Genomic DNA, 17,673 nt, shown 5'->3' on the forward strand with positions numbered 1-17,673 from the left:
TCTTCCCAAATAAGAATCAATTTAGAACTTTAATCAATAAGTTTCCCAGGTGGTGGTATTTTATGAGATTATTCAGGGTGAAAGGAGTGTTTTAATTTAAACTCCTTTGCTGGTAGTTTGTTAGCCAAATGCATTTATGCTCTTGGTACTAATATGCATGATTGCTTATAATATCCTAATCATAAAATAGCATAAAGAAGCTGATTATATAAAAGCCCTAATAGACATAGAGCCTTTTTAAGGGGTAAAGGAGTCCTATTAGAAAACATAAGGAAAATTATTCTATAGGTGGTTATTGGGTTGAGATTTGCTTGCTGTGTTTTGCTTGCTGTGTTTTGCTTTTAATGTGCTAAGGTAGTGTTATAGAAACCATTGTTAGTATAGTTTAAGATCTAGAGAAATAAGGACTTAGCCCTAGTGTGGTAACAATGAGATGGTTGTTAATTGTCAGCCAGGAGTGCTAGGCAGAGGCTGCCTCACTGAAGCCGCAGAGTCTGTATGGGGTAAACTTCTTAGATAAACGCAACTGACAACTTTTGCAGAAGGGTTAATTTTTGTATTAGCAAGGATAAAATTCTACTCTGTACTATTTCCCTATGAGACTGCTACCATTCAGTTAAGGTCACCATAAAAACGGAAAACAGGTTTACATTCACCTGACCTGCATAAAATGTTACTGGCCCCAAGGCCAGAAGATCATGTGCTAAGAATTACTATAGAATTAGAAAGCAAAAAACATCCTGCTTTTCCTAAAACACAAAATGATGTAATACTAATCCTGTGTAATCATGAGTAAGCATCTTGTACCTTGAAAACGTTCTGTGAAAGGGTATAAAACTGATTGTCAAAAAGTAAAACACAGACTTGGCCCTATCAAGGCTAGTCTCACGTTGTCTTCTCTCTCTCTCACTGACCCCGTTCATCCTGAGGGTACCCCCTGGATCCTGCCGAGGCTGGACCCCGGCAAGTGGCGCCGCGAACAGGGACCCGAAGGTAAGCCCCCCCATTGTTCAGTTTTCGGGACGGCTAGGACCCCACTAGGGCGCTGCAGGCCCCCCTGCATAAGATAGGTAGGGTGAGGAAAGTGGGTAGGCTTTACGTTTCTTCTTTAAAACCCCACTAGGGTGCTACAGGCCCCCCTGCCTAAGAAAGGTAGGGTAAGAAAAGTGGGTACGTTTCAGTTTCCTTCTTCCCTACAGTTCCTTTCCTTTTTCTTCTTCTAATTACTAACAAAAATGGGTAACAGTGAGTCAAAAGAAAGGCAACTTTTTATTGGAGTGATATTGCAACTATTGAACAAGAGAGGTATTAAAGTGAAAAAGGCCAACATTCAATCCTTTTTCACATTTGTACAGGAACAATGCCCTTGGTTCCCAGAAGAGGGCACCGTTAACTTAGATACATGGGAAAAGGTGGGAAAACAGTTAAGAGATTATTATACTTTAAATGGACCGGAGAAGGTGCCCACCGATACCTTCTCCCTGTGGGGCATGATTAGAGATGCCTTAGATCTGACTCACGAATCTGAAAAAGTAAAAGTTAAGGGAAATGAAGACGATGATGGGTCCCAACCGAACTATCAACAGTTAAGACAGATGTTAGCTGCTATGAACACTGATAGTCATCCAGAAGGTAGGGATGAAGAAGAAAAACAACTTTCACCCCAAGATGAGGGAGATTTAGAAAAAGCAGAAACTCGTTATCATTCTGATAAGGATTGGCCTTTTTCTGCCCAAGACGCTCCTAAAAGTTTAAGAGATACATCTCCAACTAGGCCTTCTGTAAAATCCAATTCTAAAAACCCTAAAGTATCCGTAGAACGGGATAAAAGAGGCATAGAGCGATTTCGACCCCCCATGCCTCCCCTTCCATATAGGGGTAAAGACCTTTCCTTAGGTTTTTCACAAAGAAGGGTGCTTTCAAGGCCTGAGGATGATTTTGACCCCTATCTTGAGGCTTGCTTTCCTGTATTATATGATACAGATGAAGAAAGCCCCACTTGGGAACCCCTTCCAATTAAACTGATTAAGGAATTCAAACAGGCTTGCTCCTCATATGGAGCTATAGCCCCATATACCTTAACATTATTAGATGCTTTGGCAGCTAGATGGATGACCCCATATGATTGGAGGGCAATTGCTAAGGCTTGTTTATCCGGAGGACAGTATCTACTTTAGAGAACTGAATATGAAGATTTGGCCCATAAACTAGCTAGGGATAACTATAAATATGGTCCAAAATATATTGTGCAAGAAATGTGGGCAGGAATTAATGAATTTCAATCAGTTAGCAATCAAATGAATTTCGATAGAAAAGCTCTAGAACAAGTGACAACTTGTGCTCTCTGGCGTTCCTTGCCTCAAGGAAAAGAATTAACCTCTTCCCTACCTGACATAAAACAGAAACCAGAAGAGCTGTATGAAGATTTTATATCTAGACTTATTGAAGGAATCCACAGGGTCACTCCTAGTGATGGAGCAGCCGAGATCTTAATAAAACAGCTAGCATTTGATAATGCAAATTCTATCTGCCAGACCTTACTTCGCCCTATAAGAAACTCTGGAGATATAGGAGAGTATATTAAGCAGTGCGCAGATGTAGGGCCAGCAATGATGCAGGGCGTAGCCATAGCTGCAGCTATAAAGGGTAGCTCTTATCAACAAGCAATACAGTCCTTCTTTGCCGGCAAGGGCAATCCTCACAAGGGCCACTCAAACAGTCAGGGACAAAATACTAATCTAAATAAAACCTGTTTTTCCTGTGGTCAGATGGGACATTTCAGCCGTGCCTGCCCTCAAAAGGCCACCAATACTCCTTTGCTAAATTCTACCTCCCTACAAGGCCCTCGCTGCCAGAGGGGATACCACTGGGCCAAGGACTGTAGATCCAAGTTCCCTAAAAACGGAACCTTGTTAGTTTCTGGCCAACAGTCGGGAAATGGATTGAGGGGCCAGCCTCAGGCCCCGACAACTATTGGGGCAACGACATTAAACCCATTCATACCCTTCGTCCCATCACAGAACTCATCAGAGCAACCCCAGGCAGTGCAGGACTGGACCTCTGTTCCACCGCCACAACAATACTAACACCTGACTCCCCTGCTGTGAAAATTCCCACTGGTGTTCATGGCCCTTTGCCTAGAGAAACGATGGGACTATTAATAGGCAGGAGCTCCACGTCCTTACATGGGATCACAGTGATTCCAGAAGTCATAGACACAGACTATACTGGTGAAATTCAAATAATGGTGCCTCCCCCCACTAAGACTATTCAAATCTATAAAGGACAGAGAATAGCTCAGTTGCTGATGCTACCTTGTCATGCTGACATAAGAAAAGCAGCTTCAGCTGCCAAGCGTCAAGACGGGGGATCTGATTCAAGTGATTATGCCTTTTGGGTTACACAAGTTACTAAAAAAAGACCTATGAAAACAATTCTAGTTAATGGTAAAAATGTGACTGGCCTGCTAGACACGGGAGCAGATGTTTCTTGTATTGTGGGCAATGACTGGCCTAGTGCTTGGCCAACTCAAACCACAGCTAATGAGTTGGTTGGCATTGGGAGAGCACCTTCAGTGACAGAGCTCACAAATTTTACCTTGGTATGTAGATAAAGACTGCCAGGGACATTTTCAACCTTATGTGATTCCTTCATTACCTTTTACTCTTTGCGGGAGAGATATTCTTGCTCAGATGGGAGTTTTGCTGTATTGCCCAGATGAAAAGGTTGCTGCACAGATGTTACAGATGAATTATAATCCTTTTATGGGTCCGGGTAAAGATCAAGAGGGACAAATTGAACCAGTTGTCCCAAAAATAAAAAGAGAGAGACAAGGCTTAATATATCCAAATTTATAGGAGAGGCCATTGTTCTCGCTGCTGACCCCATAGTCTGGAAATCTCCTGATCCGTTGTGGGTGGAACAATGGCTCTTAAATTCAGAAAAACTTTCAGCAGCACGACAATTAGTGGAAGAACAATTAAAGGCTGGACATATAGAGTCTTCAAATAGTCCATGCAACATGCCAAATTTTGTAATAAAAAAAAAAAATCGGGGAAATGGAGACTCTTGCAAGATCTAAGAGCAATAAATGCCACTATGGAAGATATGGGAGCCTTACAGCCTGGCCTTCCCTCGCCTGTGGCTGTTCCCCAAAGTTACAATGTTATAGTGATTGATCTTCAAGATTGCTTCTTTAGGTTTGGGGGGTTCGAACCCGTCATCCCCGGCGAGATGTAGGGGAGGCGGGTGGCGGTCGGTGCCGTGGTTTTGCCCCGGTGCTCAGCGGAGGTGGCCACGGCGCGCCGGCGGCCCAGGGTGTGGCGGGGATGACCTCTGATTCCCGGGGACCGCCGGCTCTTCGAGCCCCGCCGGGCCCGCGCTCGCCGAGGCGGAGGGTGGGGGAAGCGTGGCCCCCGGCGCGGGCCACCAGGTAGAGTGAGGAAGGGTAGCGAGGGGAAAACACAGGAAAGGACAGTGCGGATGGCTGTGAGGTGCCCTCACCTTCAGGCGCCGTGCGGGTCTGATCCGAAGATCATGCCTGGTGGATCCTTTTCGGAAGGAAGAAGAATAATATTTATTCCTTAAAGTGTGGAGGGCGCTTGCACCTAGGGTCCGAAATTGAGGTGCACAGGAGTATATAGAATTTAAGCCTTCTCTCAGAAGTGTGTTGGTAGAGTTAAAAAAGAAGACAGCTAATCAAAAGTCATCTGAAATTGTGACTGGCTGATAATCCCAGGACAAAATTAGAGATCACTACTCAAGCATAAGCCTCCACGAAGATGTTTGATTTAAAGGCTTGGGCTGAGTATGTTGTGGAATGGGCTGCAAAGGACCCATATGGCTTCCTTACAACAGTTATTTTGGCTCTGACTCCATTGTTTCTAGCAAGTGCTGTGCTGTCTTGGAAATTGGCCAAGATGATTGAGGCCAGGGAAAAGGAGCAAAAGAAGAAACAAAAACGTCAAGAAAATATTGCAAAAGCTAAACGACTAAAAAAGAATTGAAGGAATGAACAGTCTGTGTGTCCAGAGGAAAATTGTTCAGAAAATTATGCATCTTTGAAAGGACCCATTAAGGTTTCTTTTTGGATCTTATGACAGTATTACTAAACGAAGTCTGAGTCTATGGAAGAATCATGTCAGTTCTCACCTGTACTGTAGCAGCTTTTCGGCTTCGGTATAGAAGTCTGTTGACAGTTACTGTAAATTGGCATTTATTATGCTACAGATTCTTTTAACTGACTTTCATTTGCCTTTTTGCAGCTTAGGTATGAATACTAAAATGAAAACATCCTGTGAAGAAAAGTGACTTTAGATTATTAACTCTATTCAAATAATGGCTTAAAATGTGGTCCTGTTCTGGACAGAGGAGATTAAGAATGTAAAAATCAAGAGTTGTTCTGAGCAGAAAAGCGTGGTTTGGCTTAAAAGATACATGGTGTATTAATTACCTCTCTTATCATTATTTCTTGGAATAGAATCATTTCTCATTTCCTCAAAGCAAAATAATATTATTCAATGAGTACTTCTCTATTTTCTGTATTTTTCTTACTTTAGCTTTTGAGATAATGGTAATTACCAGATAGTCTGCATTTTTAAAAATCTAATCCTATAAAGAATTTTCTTGTAATCTTGATTATGTAGAATACCACCTACTGGATATAATCATTTTTCTACTTATGAACACTGTCATTTTCTTAGAGTTGACTTGAGTAGAGGAACACTATGATTTAAAGCTTAAGAGCAAAAATGCCAAACCTGTAGTACCTTGGAACCAGTTTATTGTCACTTGTGCTAAGTAGAAATGTGAAGTAGTTAACATGTCTTATCAGATAATTTGCTGATTATATAGATACCACTTTTGTTTCTTATTCTATTCTTTGTTTTAATTCATGTGGTGGTGATGTCCTTTACTTTTTGATCAGACAGGTTCATGGTGAAAATTAAAACTTCAACTTTCTTTTAAGGAACTTTTAAAGAGTTACAGTTATGTCATGTGTCATAAATGGTAACAAAAGTCTTAACATTTGGAAAAATTTTGTTTGCATTGTATTAATTGTGTGAAAAAGGTGTAAATTATGTCAAAATGAGAATGTTCGAAATAAAGAGGTAAAGGATATTTCCTTTAGTTAAATAGTATAGTTGGAACATTTTCCTCTTTAACATGGCTTTTTTAAATGCATGGTTGATAATTTTGTTTTCAATAATTAATATCTTATTAATGTTTTCCTCACCTCTGATAATGAATTTTAAATTGCAAAAAATTGTCCAGTAGCTTTAATTTAAAAATGAAGCTAGATATTGAAATAAATTTGATACTTTTTTATAAAGAGAAAAAAAAAAAAAAGGTTTGCCTTTAGCCTTCCCTCAGAAAATTTTAGACAACCTCATCAGAGATTTCAATGGAAGTTTCTTCCCCAGGGTATGAAAAAATAGTCCCACGTTGTGTCAAAAGTTTGTGGACACTGCCCTACAAGGTATCAGGGAGAAACATCAGGATGTCTATCTAGTCCACTATATGGATGATATATTGCTAGCACACCCGGATAGGGTTTATTTACAGGAAGTTTTGATTAAATTACAAGAGACTTTGAATCGCTGGGGCCTAAAGGTGGCCCCTGAAAAAATCCAGGTGAATATGCCTATAACATATCTGGGAAGAATCCTAAGTAATGAAACAGTTACTCATGTACCTTTGCAGCTTAGAAAAGATAATTTGGTTACTTTAAATGATTATCAAAAGTTGTTAGGGGATATAAATTGGATTTGGCCCTTTTTAAAGTTGACTACTTCTGATCTTAAGCCTTTGTTTGACATTCTTCAAGGGGATCCAGACCCCACCTCTGCTAGAATGCTGACACCTGCAGCCAGGGAAGCCTTAATGAAGGTAGAAGAAGCTTTAGATAAAAATTATATTAAGAGACTATAGTATGGCATGGCAGTTTATAGTGTTGCCCACAGCTGTGGCCCCTACAGGGGTGCTAGAGGGTGGCAGGAGGGTCCCCTAGAATGGTTGCATTTACCTGTCACAGCCAAAAAGGTTGTGGCCTGTTATCCAGGACTAGTGGCTACTTTAATAATTAAAGGGAGACATAGAAGCATTGAAATGTTTGGAAAAGAACCATCTGAAATCATAGTGCCTTATAATAAAGAGCAACTAAATGCCCTTCTATTATTAAATGAAGACTGGCAGATTGCCATTGGTAATTATCCGGGAAAAATTTTACACCATTTACCTGCTAGTCCTTTATTAAATTTCCTCTCGCGACATCCGGTAATATTTCAAGAAAGGTATCAAGTTTCCCCTATCGAGGGGGCAATGTTGGTGTTTATGGATGGGTCTTCTAATGGAAAGGCTGCTATTGTCACCCAGGCTTCAAAAAGGGTCTTAAATACTGGGGAAATGTCAGCCCAGAAAGCAGAATTAACAGCCGTGATAGAGGTGTTCAAAGAGTTTTCAGATCAGGCTTTTAATTTGTTTTCTGACTCGCAGTATGTAGTTAGGTTTTTCCCTCAAATTGAAACGGCTGTTTTACCGGAAAATAAAACCACAATTTTTATATTGTTATCTACCCTTCAACAGCAAATTTGGAAAAGGTCAAAGCAATTCTATGTTGGACATATAAGAGCTCATTCTAATTTACCTGGACCCCTTCATACGTTTAACCAAGAGGCAGATTTGCTAACCCGAACCATAGTGACCAGTGCTTTTGAGGATGCTAAAGCTTCACATGCTATGCATCATCAAAATGCAACTGCCCTTCGATATCAATTCCATATTCCTAGGGAATCTGCACATGAAATTGTTAGGACATGTCAACTTTGCCCTACTTCAGTTCCCACTTTGCCTTTTGGGGTAAATCCCCATGGCTTACTATGTAATGTGCTTTGGCAGATGGATGTAACACATGTTCCTTCTTTTGGAAAACTATCCTTTGTGCATGTTACTGTAGATACCTTCTCCCATGTCATTGTGGCTACTGCCAGAACGGGAAAAGCCTATAAAGATGTAGTTCAACATCTTTTTGCCTGTTTTTCCTATTTAGAAATGCCAAAATCAATTAAGACAGACAATGCTCCAGCTTATACATCTAAGTCCTTTAAAAATTTCTGTGCCCAATTCGGTATATCCCACTCTACAGGAATTCCTTACAATCCCCAGGGACAAGCAATTGTAGAAAGGGCACATCAGACACTCAAAACACAAATCTCTAAATTACAGGAAGGGCAGTTCAAATAGTTCTCCACTCCACATATTGCAGCATGCCCTCTTTGTGCTCAATAACCTTAATGCTGATCAAGCCGGTTTAACAGCTGTTCCGTCCCTGGAACCCAGAACAAAAAGATATGAAACCTTTAGTAAAGTGAAAAGACCTCCTTTCCAGACTATGGAAGGGACCTGATCCCTTGCTAACCAGTGGGCGAGGGTATATTTATATTTTCCCACAGGGTGCTGACTTGCCAATTTAGATCCCAGACAGACTGACTCGCCATGTCGCAGTCCCCCAGACCTCCGGTTCCCTCGAAGCCTCAACCATAAAGGAGGAACAGCACTCCTCTGCCCTTGCCTCGGCCACTCACCTAGAAGGTCCAGCAGACTCTGAAACAACCGGCAATGGAGATCCCAGAACAAATGGAAACCACCAGGACGTCCTGCGAGGGCAACTCAACAAGCCTCCATACCCACATGGGGGCAAATTAAGTCACTCTGTCATCAAGCACAGGGAATAGCTTCCCTGCAGGGATCTTCAGTCTCTCCCAAAAGGGTTTTTATTGCCATGACTGTTACTGTCTTGTCAGGCAAGCACTATCTCTTCTACTTCAAAAAAAATACTGGGAATATTTCCCTGATCCCCCGACCTTCCAAGTAGTTACTTGGAACAGTGACCCTATACGGGTCAACACAGACCAGCCTCATCTCTTGGGAGGATCCTATACTTCTTATGATAAAGATCACTACCCCATCAATTTTAACTATACTTTTAGGGGATTAATGGATGATCTTCCCCTTTGCTTTAACTTCCCCCATAGTCATACTAGTGATCTCATCACTCCCTCTAAGGAGTTGCCTCCAAGAAAGCAATTCTGACAGATTCTCCAGCATCAAAATTTTCAGAGAAAACAGGAGATCAGCTGGTTTGTATATTACAGGCCCATATGCCCGGGGTCCTTGACCCCTATAAATCCTTGTTCCTTAATGCTCCACCAAAATATCCAAATTGTATTGATGTTGCTCCATCAGATGTCACGTGGAAAACTATAGGCAACCACCTTGGATATCCAGTATAGGAATCTTGTACTTATAATTCAAAAATAGATTATAGAGTACCAGGAGGTGGAAACTATTCGGTACAAGACTGGAGCAATCCAAATACAAGTCAGGATCTGGGATCTGTTTCTGACCATGTCAGTAGTTTTAGCAATTGGAAAAATGATTCCCTCCCTTGGCCATTGGTGCCCAGCAGATGGCATTATAATCAATTTTCCCCCCCCATGTTGTCCTATACAACTGAGGGTAAAACTTTTTGGCAACCAGAAATTTGGAGAGCCCTTGCTGCCACCTCCCTTGTTACTCTATCTCGGCCAGAGAATGATTCCACCTATTCTGTGCTGGCTTCTTTACCCTCCTCTTGCATTTTTTTTTGTTTACTAATGATTCAAAAAGGCTTCATATACAGATGAATTATTCAGGTGGACCAAATAGAGTCTACCATGAACAATGCATGCTTTCATCCTGTTTAACCCCTCAATATAATATTTGTTCTTTTGTGGTGCTTCAACGTCCGCCCTACCTTATGGTGCCTGTCAGAGTGAACGCCTATTGGTATGACAATTACGGTTTAGCCATTCTGCAACAACTACAAGATTTAATGCATTCCCGACGGTTTGTAGGACTACTTATTCTAGGGATTTCAGCTTTGATAACAGCAATTACCTCTGTCACTGTGGCAGTGATATCCTTGACTCAACAAGTACATACTGCTCAATATGTCAATGATATGTCAAAAATGTTTCTTTAGCTCTAGCTATGCAAGAGATTATAGATAGGAAATTAGAAGGAAAAATAGATGCCCTAGAAGAAGCAGTCATGCATATTGGAACTGAGTTGCAGGCTTTAAGGGTAAAGTTAGCATTATCCTGTCATGCCAACTATTGGTGGATCTGTGTAACACCCCTAAAAGTAATTGATACAGATTACAATTGGGAAAAGATTAAAAATCATATTTCAGGTGTATGGAATAGCTCCAGCATTAGTTTAGATCTTGGAAAGCTTCACGGTCAGATAAAAACCTTAGAACATTCCCGCCTGGACTTTACTGCTGCAGGAGCTGCTAATGATTTTTTTCATATCTTTTCTAACTTTATTGCTGGAAAAAATATCCTATCAACTATTTTCAGTTATGCTGCTGTAGCAGCCCTTGTTTTACTTTTCATTATAATCCTTCCTTGCATTGTCAGAACTTTCCGGCAGAGCACTCAGAAGCTTGCGACTGAGAGCCATCTGGCTGTCTTAAAAAGTAAAAAAAGGGAGAGATGCCGGGAGCCAACACACTAGACCCTACCCCTAACAAGGCCATAAGAGAGAAAACCTGACGGGCAAGGCAGATCAGGTTTTCAGGGATTTCGAAAAGCTGCCCCCGGCTCTCACCTTAAAGATGATATCTGTCTTTCTGATGCCTGCCTCAATAGACTACTCCCTAATTTCTGTGACACAGGCAGGAAGGCCTTCCCCGATCTCTTCCCAAATAAGAATCAATTTAGAACTTTAATCAATAAGTTTCCCAGGCGGTGGTATTTTATGGGATTATTCAGGGTGAAAGGAGTGTTTTAATTTAAACTCCTTTGCTGGTAGTTTGTTAGCCAAATGCATTTATGCTCTTGGTACTAATATGCATGATTGCTTATAATATCCTAATCATAAAATAGCATAAAGAAGCTGATTATATAAAAGCCCTAATAGACATAGAGCCTTTTTAAGGGGTAAAGGAGTCCTATTAGAAAACATAAGGAAAATTATTCTATAGGTGGTTATTGGGTTGAGATTTGCTTGCTGTGTTTTGCTTTTAATGTGCTAAGGTAGTGTTATAGAAACCATTGTTAATATAGTTTAAGATCTAGAGAAATAAGGACTTAGCCCTAGTGTGGTAACAATGAGATGGTTGTTAATTGTCAGCCAGGAGTGCTAGGCAGAGGCTGCCTCACTGAAGCCGCAGAGTCTGTATGGGGTAAACTTCTTAGATAAACGCAACTGACAACCTTTGCAGAAGGGTTAATTTTTGTATTAGCAAGGATATAATTCTACTCTGTACTATTTCCCTATGAGACTGCTACCATTCAGTTAAGGTCACCATAAAAACGGAAAACAGGTTTACATTCACCTGACCTGCATAAAATGTTACTGGCCCCAAGGCCAGAAGATCATGTGCTAAGAATTACTATAGAATTAGAAAGCAAAAAAATCCTGCTTTTCCTAAAACACAAAATGATGTAATACTAATCCTGTGTAATCATGAGTAAGCATCTTGTACCTTGAAAACGTTCTGTGAAAGGATATAAAACTGTCAAAAAGTAAAACACAGACTTGGCCCTATCAAGGCTAGTCTCATGTGTCTTCTCTCTCTCTCGCCGACGCCATTCATCCTGAGTGTACCCCCTGGATCCTGCCGAGGCTGGACCCCGGCAAGATGGGAATACCAAACCACTTTATCTGCCTCGTGAAGAATCTGTATGCAGGTCAAGAAGCAACAGTTAGAACTGAACATGGAACAACAGATTGGTTCCAAATTGGGAAGGAGTACATCAAGGCTGTATATTGCCACCCTGCTTATTTAACTTCTATGCAGAGTACATCATGTGAAATGCCAGGCTGGATGAAGCACAAGCTGGGATCAAGATTGCTGGGAGAAATATTAATAACCTCAGATATGCAGATGACACCACCTTTATGACAGAAAGTGAAGAGGAACTAAAGAGTCTCTTGATGAAAGTGAAAGAAGAGAGTGAAAAAGCTGGCTTAAAACTCAACATTCAAAAAAACTAAGATCATGGCATCTGGTCCCATCACTTCATGGTAAATATGTGGGGAAAAAATTGGAAACAGTGACAGACTTTATTTTCTTGGGCTCCAAAATCACTGCAGATGATGACTGCAGCCATGAAATTAAAAGATGCTTGCTCCTTGAAAGAAAGCTATAACAAGGCTAGATAGCATATTAAAAAGCAGAGACATTGCTTTACCAACAAGGTCCATATAGTCAAAGCTCTGGTTTTTCCAGTAGTCACATATGGAAAGTTAGACCATAAAGAAAGCAGAGCGCCAAAGAATTGATGCTTTTGAACTGTGGTATTGGGAGAAGACTCTTGAAAGTCCCTTGGATTTCAAGATCAAACCAGTCCATCCTAAAGGAAATCAATCCTGAATATTCATTGAAAGGATTGATGCTGAAGTTGAAGCTCCAATACTTTGGCCATCTGCTGCGAAGAGCTGACTCATTAGAAAAGACCCTGATGTTGGGAAAGATTGAAGGCAGGAGGAGAAGGGGATAACAGAGGCAGAAACTATAAATGGAGGTACAAAGTTTGTTGTAAGAGACACAGCACAGAGGGTGGGAGAGCCCACAGAGAAATGGTTTGTACAGATGAGATAGAAGCAAGGTGCACCTGGAGAGAAAGGGTGTGGGCAAGTGTCTAGTGAGTAGGAGTGTGGCAAAGAGGGGGTTAAGTTATTTATATGGGTCAGTTCTTCTGGGTCTTGGTCTTCCTTCAGGCCAATTACTTGATTTCTTTTTCCATACCTGACTCACCCTGGGAACCTCCCCTGGGTGTGCATGCACCCCTCAGCCAAGACGGATCTGGAAGTAAAGGCTTCTGGGAGGAGCAAGACTCAGTATTGTCATCGTTGTTAAGTCACTAAGTTGTGTCTGACTCTTTGCAACCCCATGAACTGCAGAACACCAGGCTTCCCTGTCTTTCAGTATCACCTGGATTTTGACAGGAGGATGTTGGAACCCACCAAAAAAAAAAAAAAAAAAAAAAAAAAGATACCCCATGTCAAAGGACAAGGGAGAAGCCACAAGGAGATGTTAGGAGGGGCACAATCACATTGAAGTCAAATCCCATACCCACCAGGTAGGCAACACACAAACTGGAGAGTAATAATGCCAGAGAAGTTCTCACACTTTTGTGAAGCTCTAGGCCCCACATCAGACTTCCCAACCTGGGGATCTGACAAAGGGTTTGGGAATCCCCAGGGAATCTGACTTTGAAGGTCAGTGGGATTTGATTATAAAACTTCCACAGGACTGGGTGAAACAGAGACTCTTGGAGGACACAAACAAATCCTTGCATTCACCAGGACCCAGGGGAAAGGAGCAGTGACCTCCAAGAGACTGAGCCAGAGTCTGGAGTTTTGAGGGTCTCCTGTGGCAACCTGTGTCAGCAGTGGCCTGCCTTGTGCATAGGGCCACTGGTAGTAGCAGTCCTGGGAGGTGTGTGTTGGCGTAAGTTCTTTTGGACTGTACCTTTAACTGTACCATAGAGCCTGTAGACTCCAAGCCTTGGCTGCCTCAGTTCAAACAACTAATAGGGAGGGAGAACAGCCCCACCCATCAGCAGAAAATCGGATTAAAGATTTACTGAGCATGGCCTTGCCCGCCAGAACAAGACCCAGTTTCCCCCAAGTCAGTCACTCCCATCAGGAAGTTTGCATAAGCTTCATATCCTCATTCATCAGAGTGTGGACAGAAGAAGGAAGAACTACAATCTACAGCTTCCAGAATGAAAACCACAAGTTTAGAAAACTAAGAAAAATAGTCACATGGATCACAGCTGTGTGTAATTCAACGAAGCTATGAGGCATGCCAAGCATCACAAATTGCCTGGGACTCTGATTGGAGACTTCTCCTGGGGACTCACACTGATGGAGTCTTCACCATCTGCAGTGTCACTGGTTGCAACGGCAGGGGGCCAGCCATGTGCCAATGTGTATACTGACTATTGTGAATGCTAGATTAGTAAACAAATGCTGTACAGTCATCCGGTGATCACATCACATCTGCTACCAGTGGTTACTCGGGAAGGTATTCAGGATGGCAAAAGGATGCCCTCCATCAAGTCTCAGCTACAGAAGCCACCTTTCCCACACCCCACCAACTGTGTATCTAGGAAACTCAGGATGATAAGAAGGTGGACACTTGCCCTAGATAGCTAAGGTGCATATCAAAGGAAAGATTCCAACATGTCCAGGCTTTTGCATCTTCCCATACATTGAAAGACTATTAAATTCCTTGAGATATTTAACTTCTTTTAATGAATAGCAATTTTTAATGTTCCAATTATCTTTTGTGTTGCAAAACTCCCATATATCCTGGCTCCTCTTTTCCCTCTTCAGAGTGGTACCTTAGATCTGAGAGGCTGCCCTTGGCTTGAAGTCCTCATACAGTTTGCCAAACTAAACAGGACTGTCAACTTTTAGTACGCGCATTTTTTCCAATGGACACTATCAAAGCATTTTCCAGGAGTGATCTGTATCACGGATACCTGTATCATGTTGGTATAAACAAGCCATAGGACCACAATGAAATATGAGGGGATATGGATGTGTAATCCAGGTTGAGTTTAGGATGAAGATTTGAATATCTGTACAATGGCACTAATGATACACAGGACAATGTAGAAAATGGGAACCAACACCAGGTCCCAGGGTGGGTTGGGGTGGGGTCTGATGTTCAAATCCACATTTAAGAGTGTGGGATTTATCCTGGGGGTGACGGGGATCTTTGAGAAGGTGAGTGAGATGTTAGATTGTGATAATGGAGGAGAACAAGGGAAAATGAGGCTAAAACATAAGATGTATACAAGAGAGTAAAGATGTGAAGAGAAAGGAAGTACATTAAGAGAAACTGGAAGCTGTAGAGAAGGGCCAGAGAAGACCCTTTGAACAGTGAATGAAGGCCATGACCTCTAGCTTCCATTCCTTCCTTTCCTTGAGGAAGGTGACTGTGGACAGAAATGTTGGAGGATTGTTTACACGGGAAAATCAAGACGTAGGTAGAGGTACAAGGAACAACTGAAAGTCTCTAAAAGTTTTTCACACACACACAAAAGGACTACGTTTATTCGGTGGTGAATTTTCTGAGTAGGATGAGGACAAACGTTAGATGGGAGGAAGGCAGATTTCATTTTAATTTGATAACAGCTTCTGTCATTAACTTACCCTTGTTATTCAAACTGTTTAGAAGGATGTTGAACAGATTGGGCTGTGTGTGTGGTATTCAAAAATGTTCACTTCCCTCCTGTTCTCAGACCCTAGGGAAGATGGCATGGAAAGGTAATACTTTAGGCTTAAGAATTGGGGTGGGAGTCAAGAGCTTTTGGTGTTCTACAACTGCATTGAAGAAAGCTCCCAGCTCCCACCCTTCCTTGTGGTTTGATGGCAAGTTAAATGAATTTAGAAGAGGAGAAATGCAAAAGGGTAATTGCTGGGGTGGAAAGGAGGAGGAAGATCTCTCTAGTGAAAGTGGGGTGGTCCACGCTGAGGCTGGTTCTTCTCCTCTCATGACTGCAGGAAGGGGCAGAACTTCTACTGGAGACTGGTGGGTACTGTAGTCTGATCCCTGAGCATGTAGCCTTCAGAGGAATTGGTGTGATCCCCTAGGACTGACTGCTGCTCCGCCTGGACCTTGGGAGGGCAGCTCTGTGACCTTCTCAAATGCAGAGTCCAATGGCATGCCACCATGTGGTTGGGGAAACTGGTATATGAGGGTGACCTCATGGTGTCTGCACAAACACCACCTTGTTTCATTTTCTTTCTGACACTGCAATAGTCTGGAAATCTCCAAGGATTCTATGGAGGAGGGAAAAGAGTGGGGTATAAATTTTCTCTGGCTTGAAGAGTGAGAAGATGGAACTTGAGTTATATAGATAAATGCGTATGACATCCTTCCAAAATGAGAGTGAGCAGAGCGTAGCACTTAAGAACATAGTGCTACAGCCAGACGAAAGAAAAGAAAGAAAGTGAAGTCGCTCAGTTGTCTCCAACTCTTTGCCACCCCATGAACTTTAGCTCACCAGGGTCCTCTGTCAATGGGATTTTCCAGGCAAGAATACTGGAGTGGGTTGCCATTTCCTTCTCCAGGAGATCTTCCAGACCAAGGAATTGAACCCGGGTTTCCTGCATTTCAGGCAGACGCTTTACCATCTGAGCCACCAGGGAAGCCCAGATGTCCTGCGTTCAAATCCCAGCTTATTCATCTACTAGCTGTGTGTCCTTGGGCAAGTTTCTTAGCCTGCCTGTGCCTCAGGTTTTCCCATCTTTAAACAGTGGATGACAGAACCAATTGAGTTACTGTGTACAGTGCTTCACATCTTGGTAAGTGCTATATGAGTTTTAAATAAAATTGTCAAATAAATAAAAGCATAATAAGAGATTTGTGAGCTTAGTTTTGTTTGAGGCAAAGTGACAACTATAGCCTGTGACACAACCTTTCACATAGTCCTAAGGAACTTTCCAGACCACCTGACCTGCCTCTTGAGAAACCTGTATGCAAGTCAGGAAGCAAGAGTTAGAACTGGACATGGAACAACAGACTGGTTCCAAATAGGAAAAAGAGTACGTCAAGGCTGTATATTGTCACCCTGCTTATTTAACTTATATGCAGAGTACATCATGAGAAACACTGGGCTGGAAGAAGCACAAGCTGGAATCAAGATTGCCGGGAGAAATATCAATAACCTCAGATATGCAGATGACACCACCCTTATGGCAGAGAGTGAAGAGGAACTAAAAAGTCTCTTGATGAAAGTGAAAGAGGAGAGTGAAAAAGTTGGCTTAAAGCTTAACATTCAGAAAACTAAGATCATGGCATCTGGTCCCATCACTTCATGGGAAATAGATGGGAAGACAGTGGAAACAGTGTCAGACTTCATTTTGGGGGCTCCAAAATCACTGCAGATGGTGATTGCAGCCATGAAATTAAAAGATGCTTACTCCTTGGAAGGAAAGTTATGACCAACCTAAATAGCATATTAAAAAGCAGAGACATTACTTTGCCCACAAAGGTCTGTCTGGTCAAGGCTATGGTTTTTCCAGTGGTCATGTATGGATGTGAGAGTTGGACTGTGAAGAAAGCTGAGCGCCGAAAAATTGATGCTTTTGAACTGTGGTGTTGGAGAAGACTCTTGAGAGTCCCTTGGACTGCAAGAAGATCCAACCAGTCCATCCTGAAGGAGATAAGTCCTGGGTATTCATTGGAAGGACTGATGCTGAAGCTGAAACTCCAATACTTTGGCCACCTCATGCAAAGAGTTGACTCATCGGAAAAGACCCTGATGCTTGGAGGGATTGGGGGCAGGAGGAGAAGGGGACGACAGAGGATGAGATGGCTGGATGGCATCACCAACTCTATGGGCATGAGTTTGAGTAAACTCCGGGAGTTTGTGATGGACAGGGAGGCCTGGCGTGCTGTAATTCATGGGGTCACAAAGAGTCGGACACGACTGAGCGACTGAACTGAACTGAACTGAAGGAACTTCATTAAAGAGGTTCGTGTGTGGGAGAGGTCAGTGTGTATGTGATCTGGTGAAGAGGGATGTGCAGTCAAGCACACATTTTGGCAGGGGCCACTGGTTGTTATGAGGAGCAGATGTCTCTGTTCATGATGTTAGTGCTTTT

The 17,673-nt window shown here is 42.2% G+C and overlaps 1 protein-coding gene across 1 annotated transcript; it reads left to right on the top strand.

The window, feature by feature from the left end:
• The first annotated feature begins 4,710 nt into the window (after positions 1 to 4,710).
• LOC133066195 (small integral membrane protein 15-like) lies at positions 4,711 to 5,436 on the top strand. Its single transcript, XM_061157012.1, has one exon. The coding sequence runs from the start codon at positions 4,782 to 4,784 to the stop codon at positions 5,004 to 5,006; it is 225 nt and encodes a 74-aa protein (XP_061012995.1). The 5' UTR covers positions 4,711 to 4,781; the 3' UTR covers positions 5,007 to 5,436.
• The last annotated feature ends 12,237 nt before the right edge of the window (positions 5,437 to 17,673 follow it).

This window comes from Dama dama, chromosome 2 (assembly GCF_033118175.1).
Source record: "Dama dama isolate Ldn47 chromosome 2, ASM3311817v1, whole genome shotgun sequence".
In the NCBI taxonomy this organism is placed as follows: Eukaryota; Metazoa; Chordata; class Mammalia; order Artiodactyla; family Cervidae; genus Dama; species Dama dama.

Bases quoted from the DNA above. Each gene is read 5' to 3' on its own strand.
- LOC133066195 (XM_061157012.1), top strand. From the start codon at position 4,782: ATGTTTGATTTAAAGGCTTGGGCTGAGTATGTTGTGGAATGGGCTGCA.